Source organism: Epinephelus fuscoguttatus, linkage group LG3 (genome assembly GCF_011397635.1).
Source record: "Epinephelus fuscoguttatus linkage group LG3, E.fuscoguttatus.final_Chr_v1".
Taxonomy (NCBI): Eukaryota; Metazoa; Chordata; class Actinopteri; order Perciformes; family Serranidae; genus Epinephelus; species Epinephelus fuscoguttatus.
Window position 1 is genome coordinate 19,062,342 of NC_064754.1, and position 21,999 is coordinate 19,084,340.

Genomic DNA, 21,999 nt, shown 5'->3' on the forward strand with positions numbered 1-21,999 from the left:
AGGGAGAGAAGTCAAACAACTCTATATGCTTTAAGAGTTGTTTAATTACTAAAAAATACACTAAAGCCTACATGATGAGCTGGTGACGTTTTTGTTTTTTTTGTAAAATCTCTTGCTACAGCTGACATAATCAGTAGAGTAAAAAATGTTCTGTTTTAAAATGTAGTGAAGTAGATGTATGACATAATGTAACATAAAGTAAAGGTGTTAAACTCACCTGATGTACCTAGACCTAAGTGGGCCTATTCATTATGCATAAAGACTCATTTCAGAAGGGAACATTAGGCTAAAATACATAGCCATAGGGCTGTTTTTTTATTGTATTGCTATTATTGATGCTTTAACATCTAAATAGCAGTTTAATGTTTTTGCAAGTCAAAAGGGAGCAAAATCTAACAACTTTATTTGCTTTATGAGTTGTTGAATGACCACAAATACACCATACCTTTTATAAATAGCTGGTACTATGTTGGTTTTTTCATCCATTTATTTTTTATGTTTTGTTTTGTTGTTTTTTTTTCTGTAAAATTGCTAACCACAGCTGACAGATAATTAGTAAAGTAAAAAAAAAAACATACATGGCCAACAGCCTATTTTATAATTGCATTGCTATTACTGATGCTTTAACATCTATATAGCAGTTTAATGTTGTAGCAAGTCAAGCTACATCTAACAACTTTATATGTTTTATGAGCTGGTCATATGTTGTTTTTTCTGTAAAATCTCTAATTAAAGCTGACAGATAATTGGTAGACTAAAAAAATATCTTGTTCAGGGATACTCAACTTGCTTATGGGGGTCTTTCCCTGGCATTTTTTTTTATAAACAAGCTCATTTTGATGCTTTTTAAAATTTACTCTGATACCTTACTTACATTAAAAGTACAAAGAAATCAAACAATTCATTTTCATTCGGACTTTCGGAAATGTTTGGTGGGCCACCTGGCACCCATTCTCAGAACCCATCGGCTGTATTTGGCGTCTGACTTACGGCAGACGGCAATACAGCCTCTGGGGACAGACCCCCGATTTTTTGGCATTCCGGTTTGATTTGGGCGGAGGAGGCAAATTTCCATTTCCAACTTCCGTTTATATATAAGTAAATATGCTGAACCATTGAGATGGATTCAGAGTTTGCAGTGACGCCTATTATGTTCCGCCTCGTTAGTTCACCGCACAGACCGTTTAACCTGGCAACAACTGCAGCCGGCTCAAACATGATTGGTCAATATCACGCGGACTACAAACAGCCTACAACCGGAAACCAGGGCTTTTCCACTCTTCTTCCGGAGGCAAGATCTCCGGGGTTTGCCTACAGACTCTACATTCACTGAATGTAGAGTCTGTATATAGAGACTACCTGGCACCCTGTCTGGCCCACGGGCCACAAGTTGAGTATCACTGTGCCATAGTAATGTGCAAGTACCTGAAAATAGCAACTGGCCTACACATATAAGCACATATACTTGTATGAATGTACTTAGTTAGTTTCCACTATTTCACATCAAATCATAATGGTAAATGGACTGCACTTGTATGGAGCCTTTCTAGTCTTCTGACCACTCAAAGTGTTTTTAAACTACATGTCACATTCACCCATTCACACACTGGTGGACGAGGCTACCATACAGGATGCTACCTGCTACTCAGTAACCAATAGCAGATGTAATGGAAGAGCCATTGGGAGCAATTTGGGGTTCAGTATCTTGCCCAAGGATACTACGACATGCAAACTGTAGGAGCCAGGGACCGAACCGCTGATCGTCCGATTGGTGGACAACTTGCTTTATATCACAGAATATATTATACTATATATAATATATATAGAGTCACATGAGCATGTTGATGTCAATATTTATTGCGCATTGACTACATTACAATAATGATTAAAGCACATCATTATGAGGGAGAGTAGAACAATCATTGTATTCTTGTTGTGTTGTATTCCCACCATATAGGAAAGGAGTGCTATGAACCAAATGTAATAAATATAGTATAAATGTGTACAGTGGGAAAAAAGTAAAAAATACATGTATATTACTTATGTTTGGAAAATGCAATCTTGAAATGCTTTATGTCTCATAAATGGAAGTCTAAGTTACATGTCATTACAAACATTTACTGAGCTGGAACCACAAACCTCTGGAAGAAATTACTGACACGTAAATTCATATTGAACCATATCTAAAGGGAAAAAAAAGCAGGTAAAAATAATGTGAAATATCTGTGATCCTGCAGGTATATTTTCCTATAAGGCACCTGAATCTGCTCTGCATCACTTAAATTGATTAGAGGAGTGAATCTAAAGATTAAAAAGGCAGGATGTCTCCTAAATATTTGAATAACTCTTCCAAATTTTGTTTTGAAATCTCCCACTGAGACGCACAAAGCTAATTCTGTTTCAGTCTTCATTTCTTCTGTCGTACCAATAGGCAAAGGTGCTTTTAGCAGGTAGTTTGAACAGATGTGAATGGACCAGTCACATATTTACAGAACATAATCTTCAAATCTGTTTAGCAACATCACATTGAGGATCAACATCCAAAATGTATTTCTGAATCATGTTATGCAGATGACATATTTAACTCCTTACATCAAACCAGAAGCAGCTACTTTTTAAAAAACAGTATGCCCTTTTTGGCCACATTTAGCACATGTTTTATGTATTTTGTACCTCCTTAGGTATTAAAATGAACAAAACAGTCAAGAAAGCTACTTTTTATATCATAATAATTTGCAGAGATGACTCATTCTGGAAGAAAAATGAAGGAAGTGAGTTTTTCTCTGTGCTACAACTGTACAAATGGAAAATTGTACAGAAACAAGACTCATGTTTGACATCAAACTGACATGTCTGTTATTAAGCAGCTGCAAGAGTTGACTGACAATATCATCAATATCTAAACAACCCGAACCAAAATACACAAGGTGTTCGCACTGTGTTCACTGGATACGTTTATATTCTGTCATATCTAATGTTTTTTTGGGCTCTGCAGCAGCTCGACTTCATTTCAGAGTCAGTTTTGAAGTTTTGAAGGACGCCTCCAAAAAGTAACAAACACCAGGGATGTCTTCTGGGAAGTTGGCCGGAAGCTCCTGTCTGCTCCTGGGAACAAAGACAAACTCTGGCCGATCCTTCAGCAATCTGGGACAAAGAGCGCACAAATAAAACATGAATCTAAAAACAATGTGGCAAATTATTTGACACAAGAGGAAACACAGTGCTCCTCTAAAAGTTAAGTTTCCTGTCTAGAGCACTTAAGTTTGTCTTTTTCTCCTCCACAACCAGTTCAGGAAACAAATGTCATACGGTACTAACATCTGAAATTTACTTACTAAGCAAAATGTTTTAGAACGGACTTACAAGTTAGTATTGTAATTCTAATGGGAAAAAAATTATAATTTGCAACCTGGATTGGCTGTGTTACTTCACCTGTGGGTTGTAGGGCTAATGTTGATTTTTCCAGGTTGGCTGCAGGATTCAAACTTGTTGGCCAGTGTGACATTGTTCCCGAAAAGGCAGTAGCGTGGCATTTTCACCCCAACAACACCAGCCAGTACTGAGCCAGTGTGGAGGCCGATACGCATCTGAGGAAAAACACAACATTCAACATGATTCGGGCTCCTGCTCGTCTTTTATCAGGCTGTTTTCATGCACTGCTCGTACATATATCTGTGAACAGTAATGCACTAGAATCCTTTTACAACCCACGTAATCAACAAGGCTGCAATAATGTGACCAATATGCTGAATGGAGAAAAGAAGGAAGTAGTATACAGAGCGGAAGTCTGCTTAAGGAGAGGTGGGGTGGTGGATAGGTCAAACAAACACAGGACTTTCCCCAAGGATATTCAGTGTTAGGGACCGTGTGAGTCCAAGTCAACGTTCAGTTATTGTGTCACTGTCACTGTCGTCACCAAGTTTCTCTTCCTGAACCTAACCTATGTAACTTTACTTGCCTAAACCTAAAAACACCCAACCATGGAACTTTTTCTAAACTTACCCAAAATAACTTAACTCGCCAAAACTTAATGGGCGCAAATTTGCATGAACTACATAACTATACCTTAACTACGAAACATCATTTGTGGAGCACTAATTGGTTAGATATCGTACAAACTGTTGAATGAGGATACGTTGTATAACTACAGTACTCGCTAGGGAACAAATTCAGTGACTGAAAATAGTCCCGAATAAATAGGCTAGTTTGGGATGAACCAGACCTGCACCAAATTAGCACACAATGCATTACAGTCAGATTTGTGTCCGACTTCATCCCCGCTTGCTCTGACGTCATGCACACGTGGGCATAAACCTCAAGCTCAAGAGGCAGTTTTTAGAGCCAGGTGCTGCAGTTGCTCTCCACTGACTACAAGAACCAGGGCATGTTGGGAAATGCTTTCCTGTTGCCTAGACCAAAGAGCTGACTGGTTCTTAGTTTCAACCAAAAACACCACAGTTTGTAGAAATTCAAACTCTGTTTAAATTAAATATTTAATAATAGATTGTACGCTATTAGTCTCATATTGTTTAATCTGTAAACATAACTTGTGTGGTTGATGATAATAATAATATGCGGTCTGCAAACAGCAGGTAGCCTGCAGATGGATCTAACAGGAAAATATTTCTGTGACTTCTTGTAAATTCTTTGAAGGTTGCTAGAAATAGAGCATCTTTGCTGGAAACTGTCCGACTTCACTGCAGATTTTTGTCAATGCCATTCACTGCTGATGCCTGATCTTTCAACTTTCCCAGCGGCACGGTGCGGTTCATCTTGAAGGAGCCAAATAAGTTAATGCCTTTTCAAGGTGACCTCTAGTAGCGCTATGGAGTAATGTTTTAACATAGACTGTATAAATAATGGGCATAGCATACATGACATCACCCATTGGTTTGTGGACTATCATTTGAAGCCTCAAGGTCAGCATTTTGGCCATCGCCATCTTGGTTTTTTGGAGACTGGAGTGACCATATTTGGACGAGAGGAGGAGCAAGGGATGGATCTAACTCACAGTTCATGGCAACACCTCACAGCCTATTACCCAAGCAGCCCCGCACTTAAAATATGCATAACTTTGGGCTTTGATAAAATGTAAACTGGCAAGTTATAAAAATTTAAAAAAAAAAAAAAAAAAAAAAAAAAAAGAACATACAGTTGTCGGAAATGTTGACATTAGAGAGACCCATGCCATTTTTTTGAATTAGGCTATAAAGTTGGGCATTTTAACATGAGAATCTATGGGAATTTACTCTGTTTGGAGCCAGCCTTATGTAGATAGTGAAGATTATTAATAGGAAGTTGCATCATCCAGTTGAATGAAAGAATCAATACTTGACCCTCACCTGTATTGGTTCTCCGGTGGGCGTCATAACTTCGTCTGAAAGCTCCATCATCTTTAAGGCCATGAGTGCAATTTGGACAGCGTGAGTCTCGCTCTCCTTGTGTAATCCACCAGCTACGCAGTACGCATCACCAATGGTCTCCACCTGAATACAGTAGAGGATTATTAAAATGATTTCTAGCCTGGCAACTGAGACAGAGGACAGGACTGCAACATCTGTGTGTGCAGCCTCCTCCCTTTCTTCCTTATCAGGGAATCTACACAGAGCTCTAGTCATTTAACCCGAAAGTTTCAACTTTATTAAAAATCTACTTCAGATGTTCTTTGACAATAAACCTTGAGCAAAATGGCAAATGTGAAGTGGCTATTCATCAAAATCTCTTCACAGTCTGACTTGTGCTCTCCATCTTGCCCCAGAAGACAAAGGGCAGAAAACTGAGGAGTAATAAAACTTAAATTGTAATAGTACTTGATCCCTGGTCATATTATACACAAGTCCACAAGGTTTTTTCTTTCTTCTTCTTTGAACGAGTAAATCTGGACCGGAGAGCACTCAGCGGCTATGTGGCAGAGACAAAGTGAAACTATTTTTAGGCTCATACATGTGGAGTGGAAACAGGGTCCTGAAGGAACCTCTGACTTCCTAGCGTTTTACGAGATATTTGTCAAACATGCTGCTCTCTCTGTTATGCTTCCATGACACTTTGATTACATTATCCAACCTCCCCGTAGATTAGCAGCCTTTGGCAGACACTTGTGTAGCTGGTTGAGCTATAGTCTCAGTCTGTCTTTTGAAGCTGTGAAGGAATGGTGTATTATTTTACTTAAAAAAATTCATCATGTGAAGGCAAATTATTTGAGTCCATGCACCCTATGGGAGTACCTGATGTATTAAAATATTTATTTGTCAAAAGACAGAAAAGTGCACCTGTTTTTTTTTATCTGTAAACTACTGTAGATTATAAATTCTTAACATTTAGACATACATTTATTTTTTTCCAGTGTCATCAGCAGCCACAGTTACATTAGAAAAATTAAAGGCAGTTTTATGTGGTTTTAGGGAGCTACTGTACATACAGGGCCATAGCTACTGTACCATTGAGGACACTGAGGTCATGTGCTTTATAATGCTTTTCTAAATCAGAGGAGTTTTAGGGTGATTTCTTAAGTTAGATATCAGAATATCAAAAGATTTGACCGCCACAAAAAAGGCTTATCATTCTCCACCACAACTACATATTGTACTCATCAGCGTTCCAGCAGCACTGGGGGTCAAATTTACAGGAAATATAATCAAACTGTTTGATGAATGAATAAAATCTGAAATGTTTTGATTTCTTTAAATATTCCGGCTCCAGAGTTCTTAAAAATTTTGATGAAAAATGACTGTGAATTAATTTGAGCAAAAAACATCTAGCATAAAATTCTATTTACAAGGGTGTAAGTTCAATTTCAGTGTCGTAAAACAACTGCAGGATCATATAAAGTAGCTAGCCTATGATGACGTATAGACCTAGCATACACTATGTAACAAGTCAGTGTGCAGGAATGTTTGTGTTGCTTGGCAACAGTCTATTTCCAGTCCATTTACACAGCTATTTGTGCTGGCAGAGCCAAATAAATCTTTTAAATAAACAAACAAATCCAAATCTGATGTTGCTAATTACTCTAAATGAATACAGAATGTAAGATTGACATCACGCAGTGTTAAATTTTTTGGAAAGGGGCGCCATCTTGTGAGAATAACTAAAACACACTTATGATGAAAAAAACTTTTTGTTAGATGAGTCTGCTGAATTTCTTTAAGAAAAGAAATGCATAAATGTACACAGGTCATTGAAAGTCCTTGAATGTATCTATTTCTGTATGAAATTGCATTAAAATAGGATTTCACCGCGTGAATTTTCAAAATTTTCTCGGGGGAGAACCCCCAGAACCCCCCTTGAAATCTTTCTTTTTGTCACAACCGGACATATTACTGGATTTTTTAAGCAGATGATCAATACTACCATCAGACTGATGAAATTTACCTTGATCTGTGCCGTAAAACAACTATTGAGTGTCTATGGACATATGTGGGGCTTAGGCCTATAGATATCTCTTCTGTTTGCCACATGTGCATATTAACTCTTTTAAGGTAAAAAAAAAACAAAAAACGTGCCACCGTGTCCACGTATGGTCATGACCACGCATGCACAAGCAGATATTATGTCACAAGGTAAAATGTCGCTCAGGCCGTCTGACCAAAGTTGGCAATCCTGCTAATGTGCTACCTCCACTTACATACCCAAACCTTGTAAACTATCTCGTTTTTGGACTGAGTGCATACATAGTGGAAATAGAGATAACAGAGCATGTACCTCACAAGATGGCAGCCCTGTCCTGCATGGTGTGATGTACATTCACATTCTGTATAAATGATACTTGTGGAACTGTTGTATAAATGCTATATCACACCTAAGGTCGTGCTGTTGTACTAGACATCAGTATGACTGTGATTATCTTTGGCCTATGACTGAATCACAGCTGTGCTGATATTTAGTCGAACAGCACTCCCTGCTATGTGATATTCCTTCATTAACCTACCTTATAAACATCAAGCTCTCCACACTGGTGGTCAAACCTGGTGTACAACTCACTGAGCATGGTTATCACTTGCATCGGGGTACAGCGTGAGCAAACAGCCGTAAAACCCACAATGTCAGAGAAGAGCATTGTAACCCGGTCAAACTTCTTGGCCTGCACCGTTTGGCCCTGCCACAGCTGCTGCGCCACAGTGCCGGGGAAGATGGAGAAAAGAAGATCCACTGTCTTCTTCTTCTCCTCCTCCAGTGCCTGGTGAGCGTGCTCCAAGGCTGCCTTGGCCTTTCCCAGTCGCTTCTTCAAACCGTCCTGGGCTTTGGCCTGTTCGCCAACCAGCACTACATCACGCAGTGCATTATGTATAGGGATGTCTGACAGGTAGAGGCCGCGGCCTGTCAGCTCCTCCAGCTTGTCCACACATGGTGAGCCCAAGAACAAGATGGCATTGGACTCTGAAACGTAGATCATCTGACCTTTAAGGTCCATGAGCTGAAACAAAAGAATAAGATGAACAGAGATGTTCATTTTTGTGGAATTGGATAAACTTTGTTAGTTTCATGTAAATATTGGGCCTAACTGTCCTTGTAGCTCCATGACTTTGGTTTTTAAAAGATTAATTAGGATTACTGTCTTGGCTACATCCCGGAGCAAACGTCTCTTAGTAGTAGTATTAGTTCTTATTATTATAAGCGTAAATTTCCCACAGTAAAACAAGAAAAAAGTAATGTTTTTCCTCCTCAGTGGCATCTGTGCACTCGTAAATATACAGTGTGTACATAAATACACTCCATTAAGATAAATGTAAACAATTAAACATTTGACATAAAGAAAAGCAAACTTGTCATCTGTGTGGTATTTATAAGAGCGCAGCTGTATGCAGCTGTCTGTCAGCCACAACAATAAACAACACTGAAAGGATTATTTATGTTCTAGTGTAGCAGACAAAAAAAACACACATCTAATCCAAGCACATTTTTCTAGTCACTGTCAAAATAACTCAACAACTATTGAAAGGACTGCCATAAAATTTTGCCATGAGGTTGACATTTGGAGTTCAAAGTGAAATGTCTCACCAACTCTTGGATGGATTGCCATGAAATTTGGTTCAGGTATTCGTCTTTATTAACTGACCTTTAACTAAGCGCCACTATAAGGCCAAAGTTTAATTTGTCCAGTGCTTTGATTTATGAATTAATACCTTCAAAACTGACAACATCCCCATCAGCATCAACTGTGCTTTGTGACTAAAGCAAAGCTAGAAGTATTAGCATGCTAATAATCCATCTGGCTATCATGTTAAATATAGTCCATCATCACAGCAAATGTTAACACACAAAAGAGAAATACTGACTTAAATGATAATAATCAGGCTGTTCTCAGTGCACCAGAATTCATGTATCCTCCTGAGACCCTGTGTCCTCATATGAGGACATTACATTTTGGGTTTTTATTTACTTGACCTTATACTCCGTTTTGCTTAACATAGACCTGTTGTCCTCGTTCGTGGACACTTTCTTTATGCCATCTAGTGGTAGTAAGACCACAATACACTAATCCATGTAAAAACAAGATGGCAGCCGTCTCTGCCAAGACAGTCTGCAACTGATCCTGACACAAAAGTGGACAAGGTCCAAAACCTGATCACATTATATGGTTGAAACTTGTTTCTTATGATTAATAATGTTTGTAGTTCAGTATGGCAACATATCTGACCAATTTTAACAACACTATCAAGCTCATTACTCATTTGAAGACATTGGGACTTTATTATAGTCTCACTTGAGGACATTGGGACTTAATTTTCTTTGAAAATGTTTACTTTTTTATGCTTATTGGCTCCTCCTGATCCCAAATACCTTGGCGAAAATAAATAAGCATACCAAATAAAAGTTTAGGTCTCAGGAGGGCATAACCCACGTCATCACGAAGGCTGCAGTCATATAAAAAAATGTGCTGATGGGAGTAAAGAAGGGAGAAGTATAAAGAGTGAAGGTCTGCCTAAGGAGGCAGGTTGGGTGGTGGACAATCACAGGACTTTCCCCCAGGAGACTGGTGTTTGTGTCCCCGTTGAAACCAAGAAAACTTTAAGTTATTTTAGTGTACGTCATCACCATATTTCTTTTCCTAAACCTTACCTACGTAACATGACAAAACCCAACAATGATTATTTTCCGACACCTAACAGGTAGGGCGGCAAATACGTTGGGCACTAATTCGTTAGACATCATACGAACTGTTGTATTAGGTTACGTGGAAATAATACATGAGTAAAGAAAAACCTTGTAATTTCTCATGTAAAAGCTGGAGATATTAAATGATTTAATATTAAAACCAAAGACTCTATTTTGAGGCACATACTTCCTGCCCTTCTACATGCATTTCCTTATTATTCTGACGCCACCACCTCAACTGCTAAAGATCAAACAATTTTGACTTTTATCACTTGGTTTTCTTATCACAGGCTCACAGAGTCATGAGCTGCAAAAAAACAATAGCTAAAGGTAAAAATACAGCTACAGGAGTATTTTGAAATTTGTAGAAGTGATACATCATGATACCCAGATGGTAAAGACTGAGACACTTGCTGATTTTTACTTGTTTTAACTGGACTCTGTAGCTACTAACAGCAAAGCTACCATTGAGAGACTGGTGTTATAGTAAGTGGAAGCACCTCTGATTGAATGTTATAACACCACTGCCATGTGTACTCGCTGATACTTTTTTTTTCCTTGTGATGGCGACCAATTGCTGTGCACCCCCGCATAAATAGCACAAGCATGGCTGTGCCTTTGATGGATAAAATGGTTTGACATTTGCTTCTGATCTCCGTTGGGGGTATAATGTTGATCTCTACCTCAGGCCAAGTGCACCCAAGTACAACACTAATAAGCTCAACTGCTTATAAATAACATGATTTTTCCCCTCTATCTTACTATCAAGACAATGACTGGAAGACCTTTATTGCCTCAGTAGTCAGTGATGTCATTTTTCAAGTCGTATCTCCCAGATAGGCCCACATACCTTCCCTGTGTTGTCTGCGATGGAGACTCCATGCTTGATCCGAATGATAAACTGTGTGTTTAGCATGGTCAGGATACCTTGAAAGGTACATTTGATCTGGGGAGAGACAATAGAGAAGTGTTCTTGGAAGGTAGCAGACCGCCTGAGTCCATCCTTCCTGAACAGTCTCTTCCTGAGCCCATGTCCTATTTGCACTAGAACCAAGTCTTGGTCCAGGATCAGATGGAAAGGGAAGATGGTAGAGAACAGAGAGGTAGGAAGGGTCCCAGCTGAGGTAGCCCGCAGCGGACTGGGGCTCAGGCTTTTAGCATCCTTGACTACAACTGTGTACAGAAGACTGGGCTGCGGGCTGGACTGCAAGATGCTGTCTTTAGCACCGGGGGGGTCCATCAACACATCCACAGTGGTGTGATACAGCAGGCGGGCAGCAGCTTTAATGACTCCAGGGAAGAAGAGCTCAGTGGTCAGGCGGGGGTTGAAGAAATAGACAGTAAGCAGACCCACATCCTTGTCTAAGCAGAGCACCGAAGGTTCGTTTACACAATCCTCTCTGTCCGGGTTGGGCGGCGTGCTGCTCTGTTTCAACAAGACATTGAAGCTGTTGAGGAAATCATGGAGAGCTCCCCCCACTACCCTCAAAATGTGTCCGTCCTCCTCGTAACACATGTTGAAGAGCTCCTCGCCAAGAGCAACTCTCAACACTTCCATCTGGATTGCTGTCGGAAAAAGGGAAACAGGTGAAGAATACTCACCCAGAACACCCAGAATTTCAAAGTATAAATGTATAAATGCTTCAGATGTGGCATTACCTGTTTTGGCTGAGTACATGTTCATCATTTCCACTAAGTGCTCCGCGTCATCACTGCAACTCTGATAGTCTGTGCAGCAAGTTATTGGACTGTGAGATGACAAATATAAAAGTCAGACACATAAACCACTCAGTGGACCACATCTTTGGTTCAATACCTTAGACCAAGCATGGCAATATATCAATATTATACTGATATCTTGTTGTGAGACTAGATGTCATCTTAGTTTTTGGACATTGTAATATCGTTAGCGTTGTCTTTCCCTGGTTTTAAAGGATGCATTACAGTAAAGTGATGTAATTTTCTGAACTTATCAGACTGTTCTAGCTGTTCTATTATTTGCCGTTGCCCACTTAGCCATTACATCCACACTGGTGATGATTATTTATCAAAAATCTCATTGTGTAAATACTTTTTAAAGCACCAGTAGTCAACCCTACAATATCATTGCAAAAATACAATATTGTGATGTTTGATTTTCTGCATATTGCCCAACATCAGACTAGAATTGCAACTACCTATAATCTTGATTTTCAGTTAATCTGTCAAACATTTTCTTGATTATTTGACTCATTGTATTACCAAGGGGTGAAACAAACAGAAATTTTTTAATTTCCGAAAGCACAAGTCTTTCAGTGTCTTCCAATTGTTTGTTTGACCAACAGCCCAAATCACATTACCTTATTGTCATATATGACCAAAAAAGCTTGCAAATTCTCACATGCAACCAGTGACTGTTTGACATTTTTGGGAAATGGTTTGCCATTTGCTATAAAAATGTATTTTTCATCAGCATCGTCAGGGATTTCTCAGCAGCCTGTGTCACACCTTATTTTTGTTACCATCATTTCTATCAGTCTAGTATACATTTTGAGAGATTGAGGTAAACAGAGGGCCAAATGAGGCTGTAATATCTCAGCATCATATCATTTGGAATACATGCTGTGGCACTTCAGTACAGGCCTATAATTTGCAGCAGCAGCAGTGATGATTGTAGCAGTCTAGCAGGAGTAGTGTACTTGTTATTGGTGGCAGCTGTAGTTAAAAAAACACACGTGTTACCTTTCCGAGTCTCTGGTTTGATCTGATAGTCGCATCATTCGTTGGAGGGCAGTGTGCAGCCTTTGAAACTGTATGACAAAGTGTTCAGCGAGTTAAAGGTCATCGTCTGCTAAACAGCAGCTTTAATTACAGGAGCGCCCACAGATAAATAAATAAAAAAAACAGGGTTACCATGTTTTAATCTCAAGTGGTCATGGTGTCTGTGCGTTAAGGCAGACACGCGACGAGACAACTGCAGTGTTTTTTTCATAAATATCTGCAAAATACACTGTGGTAGTTGCATGATTTGAATATTAATAAATGTATTTTTGACTCACCTCGGGACATGCCAATTTGCGGATGCTCTCCCCAAGTGTATGCAGGTTAACTTTGGCTCTGCTTGTCTTCTGCTGAGGTATATCCTCACCTATTTTTCCGTGCACGTCCTTAGAAATAGGCAATAAATCCGCGGCGTCAGTTGAGCGCTCCTCAAAGTCTCCGAGCTCATTATTTTTGGCGCTGCCGCCGCTGCTGCTGCTGCTGCTGCTGCTGCTGGAGAATGGACACTCTCCTGATATCTTCAGCTCCTTCAGCTTCGCGCAGAACATCTTCCCCGCTGTATGATCTCCTGGCTCTGCTCTTCTTATCTAATTTCCGAGGCAGACAGTCCTGGTCGAGCAGCTGCTGTCTCTGGGAGAAATTCCATCATCTGGTGCGCTCATCCAGGATACCTTCCTCCTCGCGACCCGCTGATTCAAATGATCAGCACCAGAGCCAGAGACCACATACAATATTCATTGAAAACTGCACGGGCAAATGATGGCAGGCAACTATCATTACCAAAAGCCAATGAGAAACTGGGGAAAAAAGAGCAGTAGGCCAATCCATGCGCAAGTGGGGCTGGTGTAGCTCAGCAACCTATCAGCAATGAGAAATTATTTCCAGGCGACTCCTCGCATGCAGGGGACTTTTTTTTATACAAACAAGCCTATGGACTGGGTCCCATCATATAGACTGGTTCTTCCATACGCGAATATTCACATTTCTGGTATATTCACAAGGACTGCGAGTGCACGTGCCTGTGGTGCCCAATGGTGTGTTTGTAGATCTCATGATGATGTTGATTTTCCCATTGCTCCTACAGAATACTAATACTTTAACATTTTTATTTGATTTTATTTTAGGTGCCCCCTATATGTCTGACTGTCCCCATTATGTCAGGCACAATTGATTTTATTACAACACAGTGATAGCAGCTGTGAATGAACATACAGGCTACTTTCACACATGTTTTAACATTGTGTGCTTTTGTTTGCCCTGCTTTTGTTTTAATGCTTCATTGCACATCTGGCCTATTTCCAGTACTTTCATAATTCCCAATATTGTTTCTAGTATTATTTTTTTCTGCCACTTTACTATTATTTCAACTTATTTGTTTTGTTTTTTCTTGTTTTTCTATGGCATCAATGTGGGAATCTTGGTGTACTAGTGCATATGTATGGATTTCTTTGGAAAAAATTGTCCCTCTCAATATTTAGGACATTTCCATCATCAACTGGTGCATAAAAATTCACTAAAAGGCAGTAAATTAGGGGTTTGACACTCAAAATTTCCTTGAAGAGGACCCCACAAACCTCATGTGTCCCCCCCAATGTTGAAACAAAACCTAGACCCTTGTACTCATGCAATGACAATAAAGATCTTCTACATTTCCTATATTCTTACAACAGGTCCACAAGATTTTCTCTGAGAGAGGACTGTAGGTATAATATCCTGTGGGACCATCTCCTTCAGCTGTGGGTGGATTATGAGTGGGCCCCTGGGCACAGATATGCAAAAGGGGCGGTCAATAGGGACTTGGGTTGGCAACCGGAGGGTCGCCTGTTCAAGTCCCCATCCGGACCAAAATATGGAGCGAGGACTGGTAGCTGGAGAGGTGCCAGTTCCTCCTGGGCACTGCCGAGGTGCCCTTGAGCAAGGCACCGAATCCCCCAACTGCTCGGAGTGCCTCTCATGGGCAGCCCCATTCTGACATCTCTCCACTTAGTGCATGTATAGGTGTACAGGTGCATGTGTGTGTTCGGACCTGTGTGTAATTGACAACAGAGTGAAAAAATTTAATTTCCCCTCGGGGATTAATTTAAGTATATAAAAAAATAAAGACACCAACAGCATACAGTAAGTTAGGTCTGAAGACTACAGCTTCGAAAAGGAAAAGTAATGTAATGTGAGGGATCTCACCAGACCTCTGTAGCGCAAGACTACAAAACCCAGTCACTACAAAAATGTTAGCATTGTGTCACTGCAAATTCTGTTGAAATTTTATGTTTCACCAATGTTGTGGTTAACGTGTATTCAGATTTAAGCACATACTTGGTTGTAGTTAGGAAAAGATCATATTTTGGTTTAAAATTAATTAGGGGGCTTAATCCCAGCAGGGAAAGATGTGATGCCCTGGTTGGGAAAAAAAAGCTTTTCATGCCTAAAAAGCCACTGGCAACAAAGTAAAGGGTCACTACATCTGTGGCTCCCAACTGGTGGGGTCCAGAAGTGGGTCGCGGGCCCATTCTAAGTGGATCACAAGTGACTCACAAGCATGTCAAGCTTGCAAAAAACACACGTTATATTTGAATACAAGAAATTTCAGGCACATAGCTTTTATTATGAAGTGCCGTTTTCTGCTGCAGAGTGAGTGACTAACCGACAGCAACTTGACAGAGACAGAAAACTAGCTCAACGACTTGGCCAAATGCACGCATGATACTAAATGTGTTTAACTGTGGGACCTCAAGCTAATGACTAAGGAGAAATCTGGACACCATGGCTGGACCCACTGGGAACCACTGCACTATGGTGCCTAAAAAGCTGGTGAAACACAGCAATGCCTCCTTAAATCCCAATCACTTTTGTTGTTTGCTGGGCTTTAACAGTGGTCTGCAGCTTGACAGGCAAAGTCAACTCATACTCATTTGAAAAACACTGATATGATATGATAAACATGCAAATGTAAACTGTTCACACTCTAAGCGGCTGAGTTGCATTGTGAGTAATGTATAGGCACCAGGTTTTGACAAGGAAGAAGAAAGCCTGAAGTTGTTTTTAGGACATGTTGCCAAAAAGCTGCTACACATTTACAGAAACACTGATTAATGTGTTGTATCCTCATAAATAAATGAAATGGAATAACATTTACTACAAAATGAGCATTTACTCGCACTAACATGTCTGTGTTGAGGTCTTATATATGACAGAAAACACTACAGTGTGAGTGGAACATGAAGTGAATCTGATTAATTATATTCAGGACTCTTCAGGAAATGGTTCGGTGATGATTATACGTGTTAAATGATCATTTATAAAACTCGTCTCAAAAATAGATTTTATTGGCCCTGATGAGGCTACGGCGCAGCTTGATGGCCTTGTTTGGTCTGAAAAGAGCATTTAGTCGTAACACAATAAATCCATTTTAGAGCTTAAATAATGAACAGCTTTGTCATCTGGGAGCTTTCTGATTTCTCGCAGGATAACTCCGGATGAGCACGCTGCTTACATTGGCAATTGTTCAGCAACAAGGCCCAGGATGTTTCTAACCACAAGACAACAAAAAGTTTATAGGTTAGAGATTAAAGGGGGAATCCTTTCATTAGGCTTCAGAGGGGCCACCCTCCATGCAGTTGAAGATCTGCCCATTTTGAAATGTTATTCTATCAATGACACTTTTATGGTGCATTATGTTAAATGATGAGGTTGTGGTAATTAACATCTGAATAAGGAAGGTTAGGCGAGAGGCAAATAGCCAAATATGTCCCTCTGACAAAAATATCGACTCCATGTTGAAGCTTCCTGTTTACAGATTTTTGTTTCATAAATATGTTGTATTAAAAAGTGTAAATACAAGTCTCCTGTAAATCACAAACATGCATTACAATTATTACCCCTGCATGAAGAGAGGCATGAAGACTGAGGCCTCTGAGCTGCAGCTCAAGGTGCTGAAATTAAACCCTCCAGATAAATAAAGACATGAAATGCAAGACAGGGTGCAAAATGTCAACTTAAATAAATAGAGGAAAGAATAAGAATAAAGAATAAGAATAAAACACAACATCACATACTGTAAAAAAAAAAAGGGGGGGGTTTTAAGAAGAGCTTTAAAAGAAGTCACTGATTCTGCGAGTCTCATCTCCTCAGGGAGGTCGTTCCAAAGCCAAGAGGTCCTGATGACAAAAGCACAGTCACCTGTAGATTTCAGCCTCGACTCTGGAGCAGCCAGAAGGGCCCTATCTGAGGATCTAAGGCTACAAACTGACTCATGTGGAGACAACATTTCTGCTATGTACAGTAGCTTGGGGCCAAACCCAGATGAGCTTAAAAACTGATCAGTAGAATCTTATAATTAATCCTAAAACGAGCAAGAGACAATGGAGAGAAGCCAGGATTGGGACGATGTTATGTCGTCTGTTAAAACCAGTAAGAAGCCCAGCTGCTGCATTCTGAACTAGCTGGAGGCAAGAAAGTGACTTTTGGTTTTGTCACAAAACATACATTCAAAAATGGTTATCACAAACTGCTGTAACTCTGATAGGTCAAGCTTACTAGTGGTGAAAATATCTGCCTTCAGACACAGTCCTGAAAAAGGTTTATAAATTAGTTTGTTCTTTAATGAATCACAGTACATAATAAATAAATAAATAGAAAAACCGTGTATGTCCTGTTCTGAGCAGAATCTCCTTAATTCTTATTACATTTAAAAGGAGGGATTTAGAGGAAGTTCCCTGAGATGGAGCCATCGCTTTAAGTTGTTAGGATAATTGTGGGTCACCTTTAAACCTGTTGCATCCAAATGTGCAACACATTCTCACTCCGACCTTGTCACATAATGATGTTTGGTTTCCACGTCCACACATGACGTGCAAGGTACCCTGGGTGTGTTGGTTGTTGATGTTCTGGGACACCGTGTCAAGTTCTGTATGTTATATTCATTGTCATCTTTCAAGATACACTTCTGTTTTCACAAGAAATTTAACATTTACATACAGTTTCTTTCAAAATAAACGCACTACATCGGCACAACCTAGCGAATTGACTTTTTTCCTTCAACAAACACACATGGTTGGGTTTAGGCAACATAAGCAAGTGGCTAGGAAGAAAGAACAGGGTTTGGCTTTAGAAGCTTACAGGACACAAACACCGCTCTCTCGGGTGAAAGTCGTGGTTTGTTGGGCCCATCAACCACCCCTCCAACCCAAAGGCCAAGCTCACTGAGCTGATTAAGGTTGTTAAACACCTTACATGGTCTTAATTTTTTTCAAGGACTTACAAGCACATTTGCTCAAAGATACATTTACCATGTGATTCCTGTTCTGAGTTTAAGATGAAATAATTTGAATTTGACAGTGAAATGTCAAAGTCACTGCTTGACAACATGCCAGCACACAGAAAATCTATTTAATTCTATGTGATGGAGGTGCTCAAGAAATGCAAATGAGTTGCAGTGACGTCTTGAAGCAAATCTTGCGGGCTATCCTCAGGTCTCACACCGAAAAAGTGAGTCAAGTCGAGCAATGGAAACATGCTTTAGTGACCCATCAGCCATCAGGGAGGTGACAGCTGTCACTGCCTCCTCTCATCAAGACCCAGAGGAGATGGCACCAGCTGCACTGGCATGAACAAACCTCTTTGTCGTGATTATCTGCAACATGAACTTTCTGATCTGTGCCAAGATGGGACAGTGAATTAAGCTTCAGGACAGAGAGGTTTTATAGTACATTGTCATCTTGGCTCTGTGGCTGGTCGTGTTTTCTCAGACATGAAGACAAGAGCTGAAGAAGACAATGAATTCTGAAGCATCTGAGGAGCTGCATCAACAAAGAGAAGAGGTGCTAGGTGTAAAGACACGACACCTTCATGAGTAGAAGTGGGCAGAAGTCGATCACTGGAGTCCTTGTGTTGTTGCTGTTAGAGGTCGCTTATGGCTGACTGTGTTGTTGTAGTCTGAACATCAAGGTGTGGGGAAGGAGGAGGCAGCTCTCATCCAGGGCTGCAAGGAAGCAAAAAAGCTCTTGCATGAACAAAAAAGAATAAAGAGAAGAAGGAAAAGAAGCAAGAAAGTCTGGCAACTTTTCTGCTCTATGGAAACAGGCAGCTGTGGAAGACATAGTATAGACTTCCCTATAAATCTTTTAATATCTTAAAGTGAAAGTATGCAAGTATTATCAGCAAAATGTAAAAGCTGTGAAAGCAATAGCACTCACTATGTGATAAAATATCACCTCTTGATGTTGTATTGTTATATATTGATGCATTACTGGGGCTATTGTTATATAGTGTTGGAGAGGTTAATCTGTAAGAATGTATATTTATAAAGTGATTATATTGTAAGTAAATCTGAGTCTTCATTGTAACTATTAAGTATGCAAAACACATACTGGACCATAAATCACTGCACATTCTGTATTCAACATTTGCACTACCATATCTGACTTACTGTGTAGAAGTTTGGGGCAACACTTCCAAAAGCAACTTGCAACCATTAAACATCCTTCAAAAGAGAGCAATCAAGACAGTACACAATGTTGGATACGGGGAACACACCAACACACTGTTTTTGAAGTCACATGCATTGAAATTGTTAGATCTGGTCAAATTTAAAACTGCAATAATCACGTTTAAAGCGAGAAATAATAAAATAACTTCCGGGCAACATTCAAAAAATGTTTTGTGACAGGGAGAGAGGTTATAATTTAAGAAAACAATGTGTTTGTACAGCTAAGAAGCGTCTGTGTATTTCAGTGTATGGGGTGGACTTGTGGTTGCGTGATGAGTTGAAATGAAGCACAAGTAAATATTAAATTATTTTTTACAAAAAATATATTTATCTATTTATCTAGATGAGGAAAGGTTGTGTTAGGGGAGTGCATATTCATTTAGTAACACTAAGTGGTACTGTAAATAAACTGGGTTTGTTATTTATTTAATTGGTTGGTAAATAGACTGGGGGTAGTTGTACATTAGTTGAAACTAAACATGGGAATTTGTTGGAAGAATATATGAGTTAAAAGAAGAAATGTAAGAAAGGGGTAGGGACATATAAGTTTTACTTCTACGTACTCCTTTAGGGACACTGATAGATTCATTCATTCATTCATTCATTCATTCATTCATTCATTCAATAAATGTAGTAGAGTAAGATGAACAATATTTCCCTCTGAAATGTAGTGGAGTAAGCAGGAAGTGGAAATTCCTATGACAAGTTAAGTACCTCAAGTGCAGTACTGGTGTAAACGGTACTCCACCAACAAAACTGGTCGTAATATCTTCTCTTTTTCATATATTTGTCTCTCAGATGTTATCCCAGAGGTGAACCAGTTAACGATAGGGGATGATAGACGACCACAATCCAGCGCTCATGCCTCAGTAGGAGACCAGTGGTGTGAAGCTAAGGTCATTTTATATCCCGAGGCAAAAGACATGTATGTTACATCGAGATATTTCCACGGGACGCCCTGTTGCACTTTTTATGGTTAATTATGCTGCTATTTGTAGAGAAGACGACATCAAAAAGTAACTAATTCAACACCAACAGTGGGCATGCTGCATCAAGTACAAGCAGCTTTCTTCTTATTATTAAGGCACACATGTTTGTTTTATGCTTTTTGTTTACACACACAACCCACACTTAGATGCATGGAGAGTGCAAAAAGAATCTGTCCAATATTCCTTCTCTCTTTCCTTGTCCTGTCTCATGTGTGTCTCCCTGGTAATCACTTGTCCTGGACTATTGTTGAGAATTTTTTTTAAAAAGTGCAGGTAGCATTGTTGTTCAATGATGTCACCAAAAATGGCAACCTTCAGGAGCTTTAAAAACACCTGACAGTGCTGAGTACATTTTTGGTGACAGTCCAGTTTTGAGATTATGAAATCATTTTAGTGTAATATAACCTTTTCTCATGGAGAAAGATGATCCTTCCATTTATACAAGGACTTAATGTGCACCAAAACTGGATAACCACAGTTCCCATTGACAGAAGTATATATATATTTGCATTGTCTGAAATAGAGAAATAATTAGACTGACATGAACTTGTTTTATAAGCGTAGCTCGTGAGCACAACATGATCCCAGATGTTTTCAGCAACCACCAGTGTTGAGTTTATGAGTTGGACTGAGACTGTAAGCAATATAACAGTTTCTTTTCTCCTCGGATGTTACATAACCAAATGAATCCAAATATAAACTTTGCTTATATGTCTGTATGATGAATGTGCATTTGTCCTGTGAGTTTCCATAGTGCCTGCCATATACTCAGTCCCTGCACACACTCGTCCAAAGATCCTAATACTCTGTTTATGATACACGGAGGGAGATAGCTAATCTCATCACAAATCAAGCCCGGCACACTCAGTCCACAGGAACTCATCAGCCGTGACTTCAGACAGTCACAATGTATATACTCAACTGCACTCAGTTTAACAAGGAGAAACTTTTTTCAGGCAGATTGCAACATTTAGGCACATAAAGCCCCTTTAATAGATACTAACAGTAAATCTTCTTTGGTAATGTTGCACTTATGCTCTCTAGTAGATTTAATAGTGGATCTTTGGGCCAAAACCGGTCCATCAGACGAACTCATGCTGTCTTTTCCAGGTTTCTAAAAATAATGGTTATATCCAAAAATGTTGTTTAAGTGAAGGTACTATACAGTGCAGCCATCTAGTCTGTATGCTAAGTGCTAACACTACAAACCAGCCATTTGCAGTGGGCATGTTTGAGTGTGTTTATTCACATTTTAACTGACAACCTGCTACATTCGGACGATTGATTTTGGCCGCCTGAATGAGATAGGCCATTTCAGCTCCCAGTGCTCTTAACAAACCCTTAATGATTTTATCCAGGAGCAATGTTGGAACAAAACACGACTGACCTAAAGCTAACCTCATTTTCAACTCTGCTTCCGGGCATGTGCTTTATTTGACTTTGTAAGTTGTAGGTTTGAACTCAGTGAGGGTAACAGGGCTGTGACGTGAACTCGTTTCAGCAGGTCGTTTCATTTACAGATACTCATGACAGAACAGAATAGATCCATATGGCAGCTCTTCAGTAGCGTGCGTAAAAGTTCAACAAATAAAAGCAAATTAAAAAAGTTAAATAGTGTGGTATGTGCCAAAAACTGAGGAATATGACGCAAGTGTGTGTGTGTGTGTGTGT

General features: G+C 39.6%; 1 protein-coding gene across 1 annotated transcript; it reads right to left on the bottom strand.

Moving 5' to 3' along the window:
• Nucleotides 1-1,846: 1,846 nt before the first annotated feature.
• gucy1a1 (guanylate cyclase 1 soluble subunit alpha 1) lies at nucleotides 1,847-13,649 on the bottom strand. Its single transcript, XM_049571656.1, has 8 exons — nucleotides 13,134-13,649; nucleotides 12,817-12,884; nucleotides 11,755-11,843; nucleotides 10,946-11,661; nucleotides 7,928-8,413; nucleotides 5,343-5,486; nucleotides 3,433-3,587; nucleotides 1,847-3,144 (listed from the first exon to the last, which is right to left on the bottom strand). The coding sequence occupies exons 1-8, from the start codon at nucleotides 13,401-13,403 to the stop codon at nucleotides 3,006-3,008; spliced, it is 2,067 nt and encodes a 688-aa protein (XP_049427613.1). The 5' UTR covers nucleotides 13,404-13,649; the 3' UTR covers nucleotides 1,847-3,005.
• Nucleotides 13,650-21,999: the final 8,350 nt, after the last annotated feature.

What these genes read in the sequence shown, in the direction of transcription:
- gucy1a1 (XM_049571656.1), bottom strand. Translation starts at nt 13,403, where the DNA reads ATGTTCTGCGCGAAGCTGAAGGAGCTGAAGATATCAGGAGAGTGTCCA. An exon ending in CAAACCAGAGACTCGGAAAG is followed by an intron (nt 11,844 to 12,816) that starts GTAACACGTGTG and finishes GTCATCTCACAG; the next exon opens with TCCAATAACTTGCTGCACAG. An exon ending in ATTAGCCCTACAACCCACAG is followed by an intron (nt 3,145 to 3,432) that starts GTGAAGTAACAC and finishes TCTTTGTCCCAG; the next exon opens with ATTGCTGAAGGATCGGCCAG.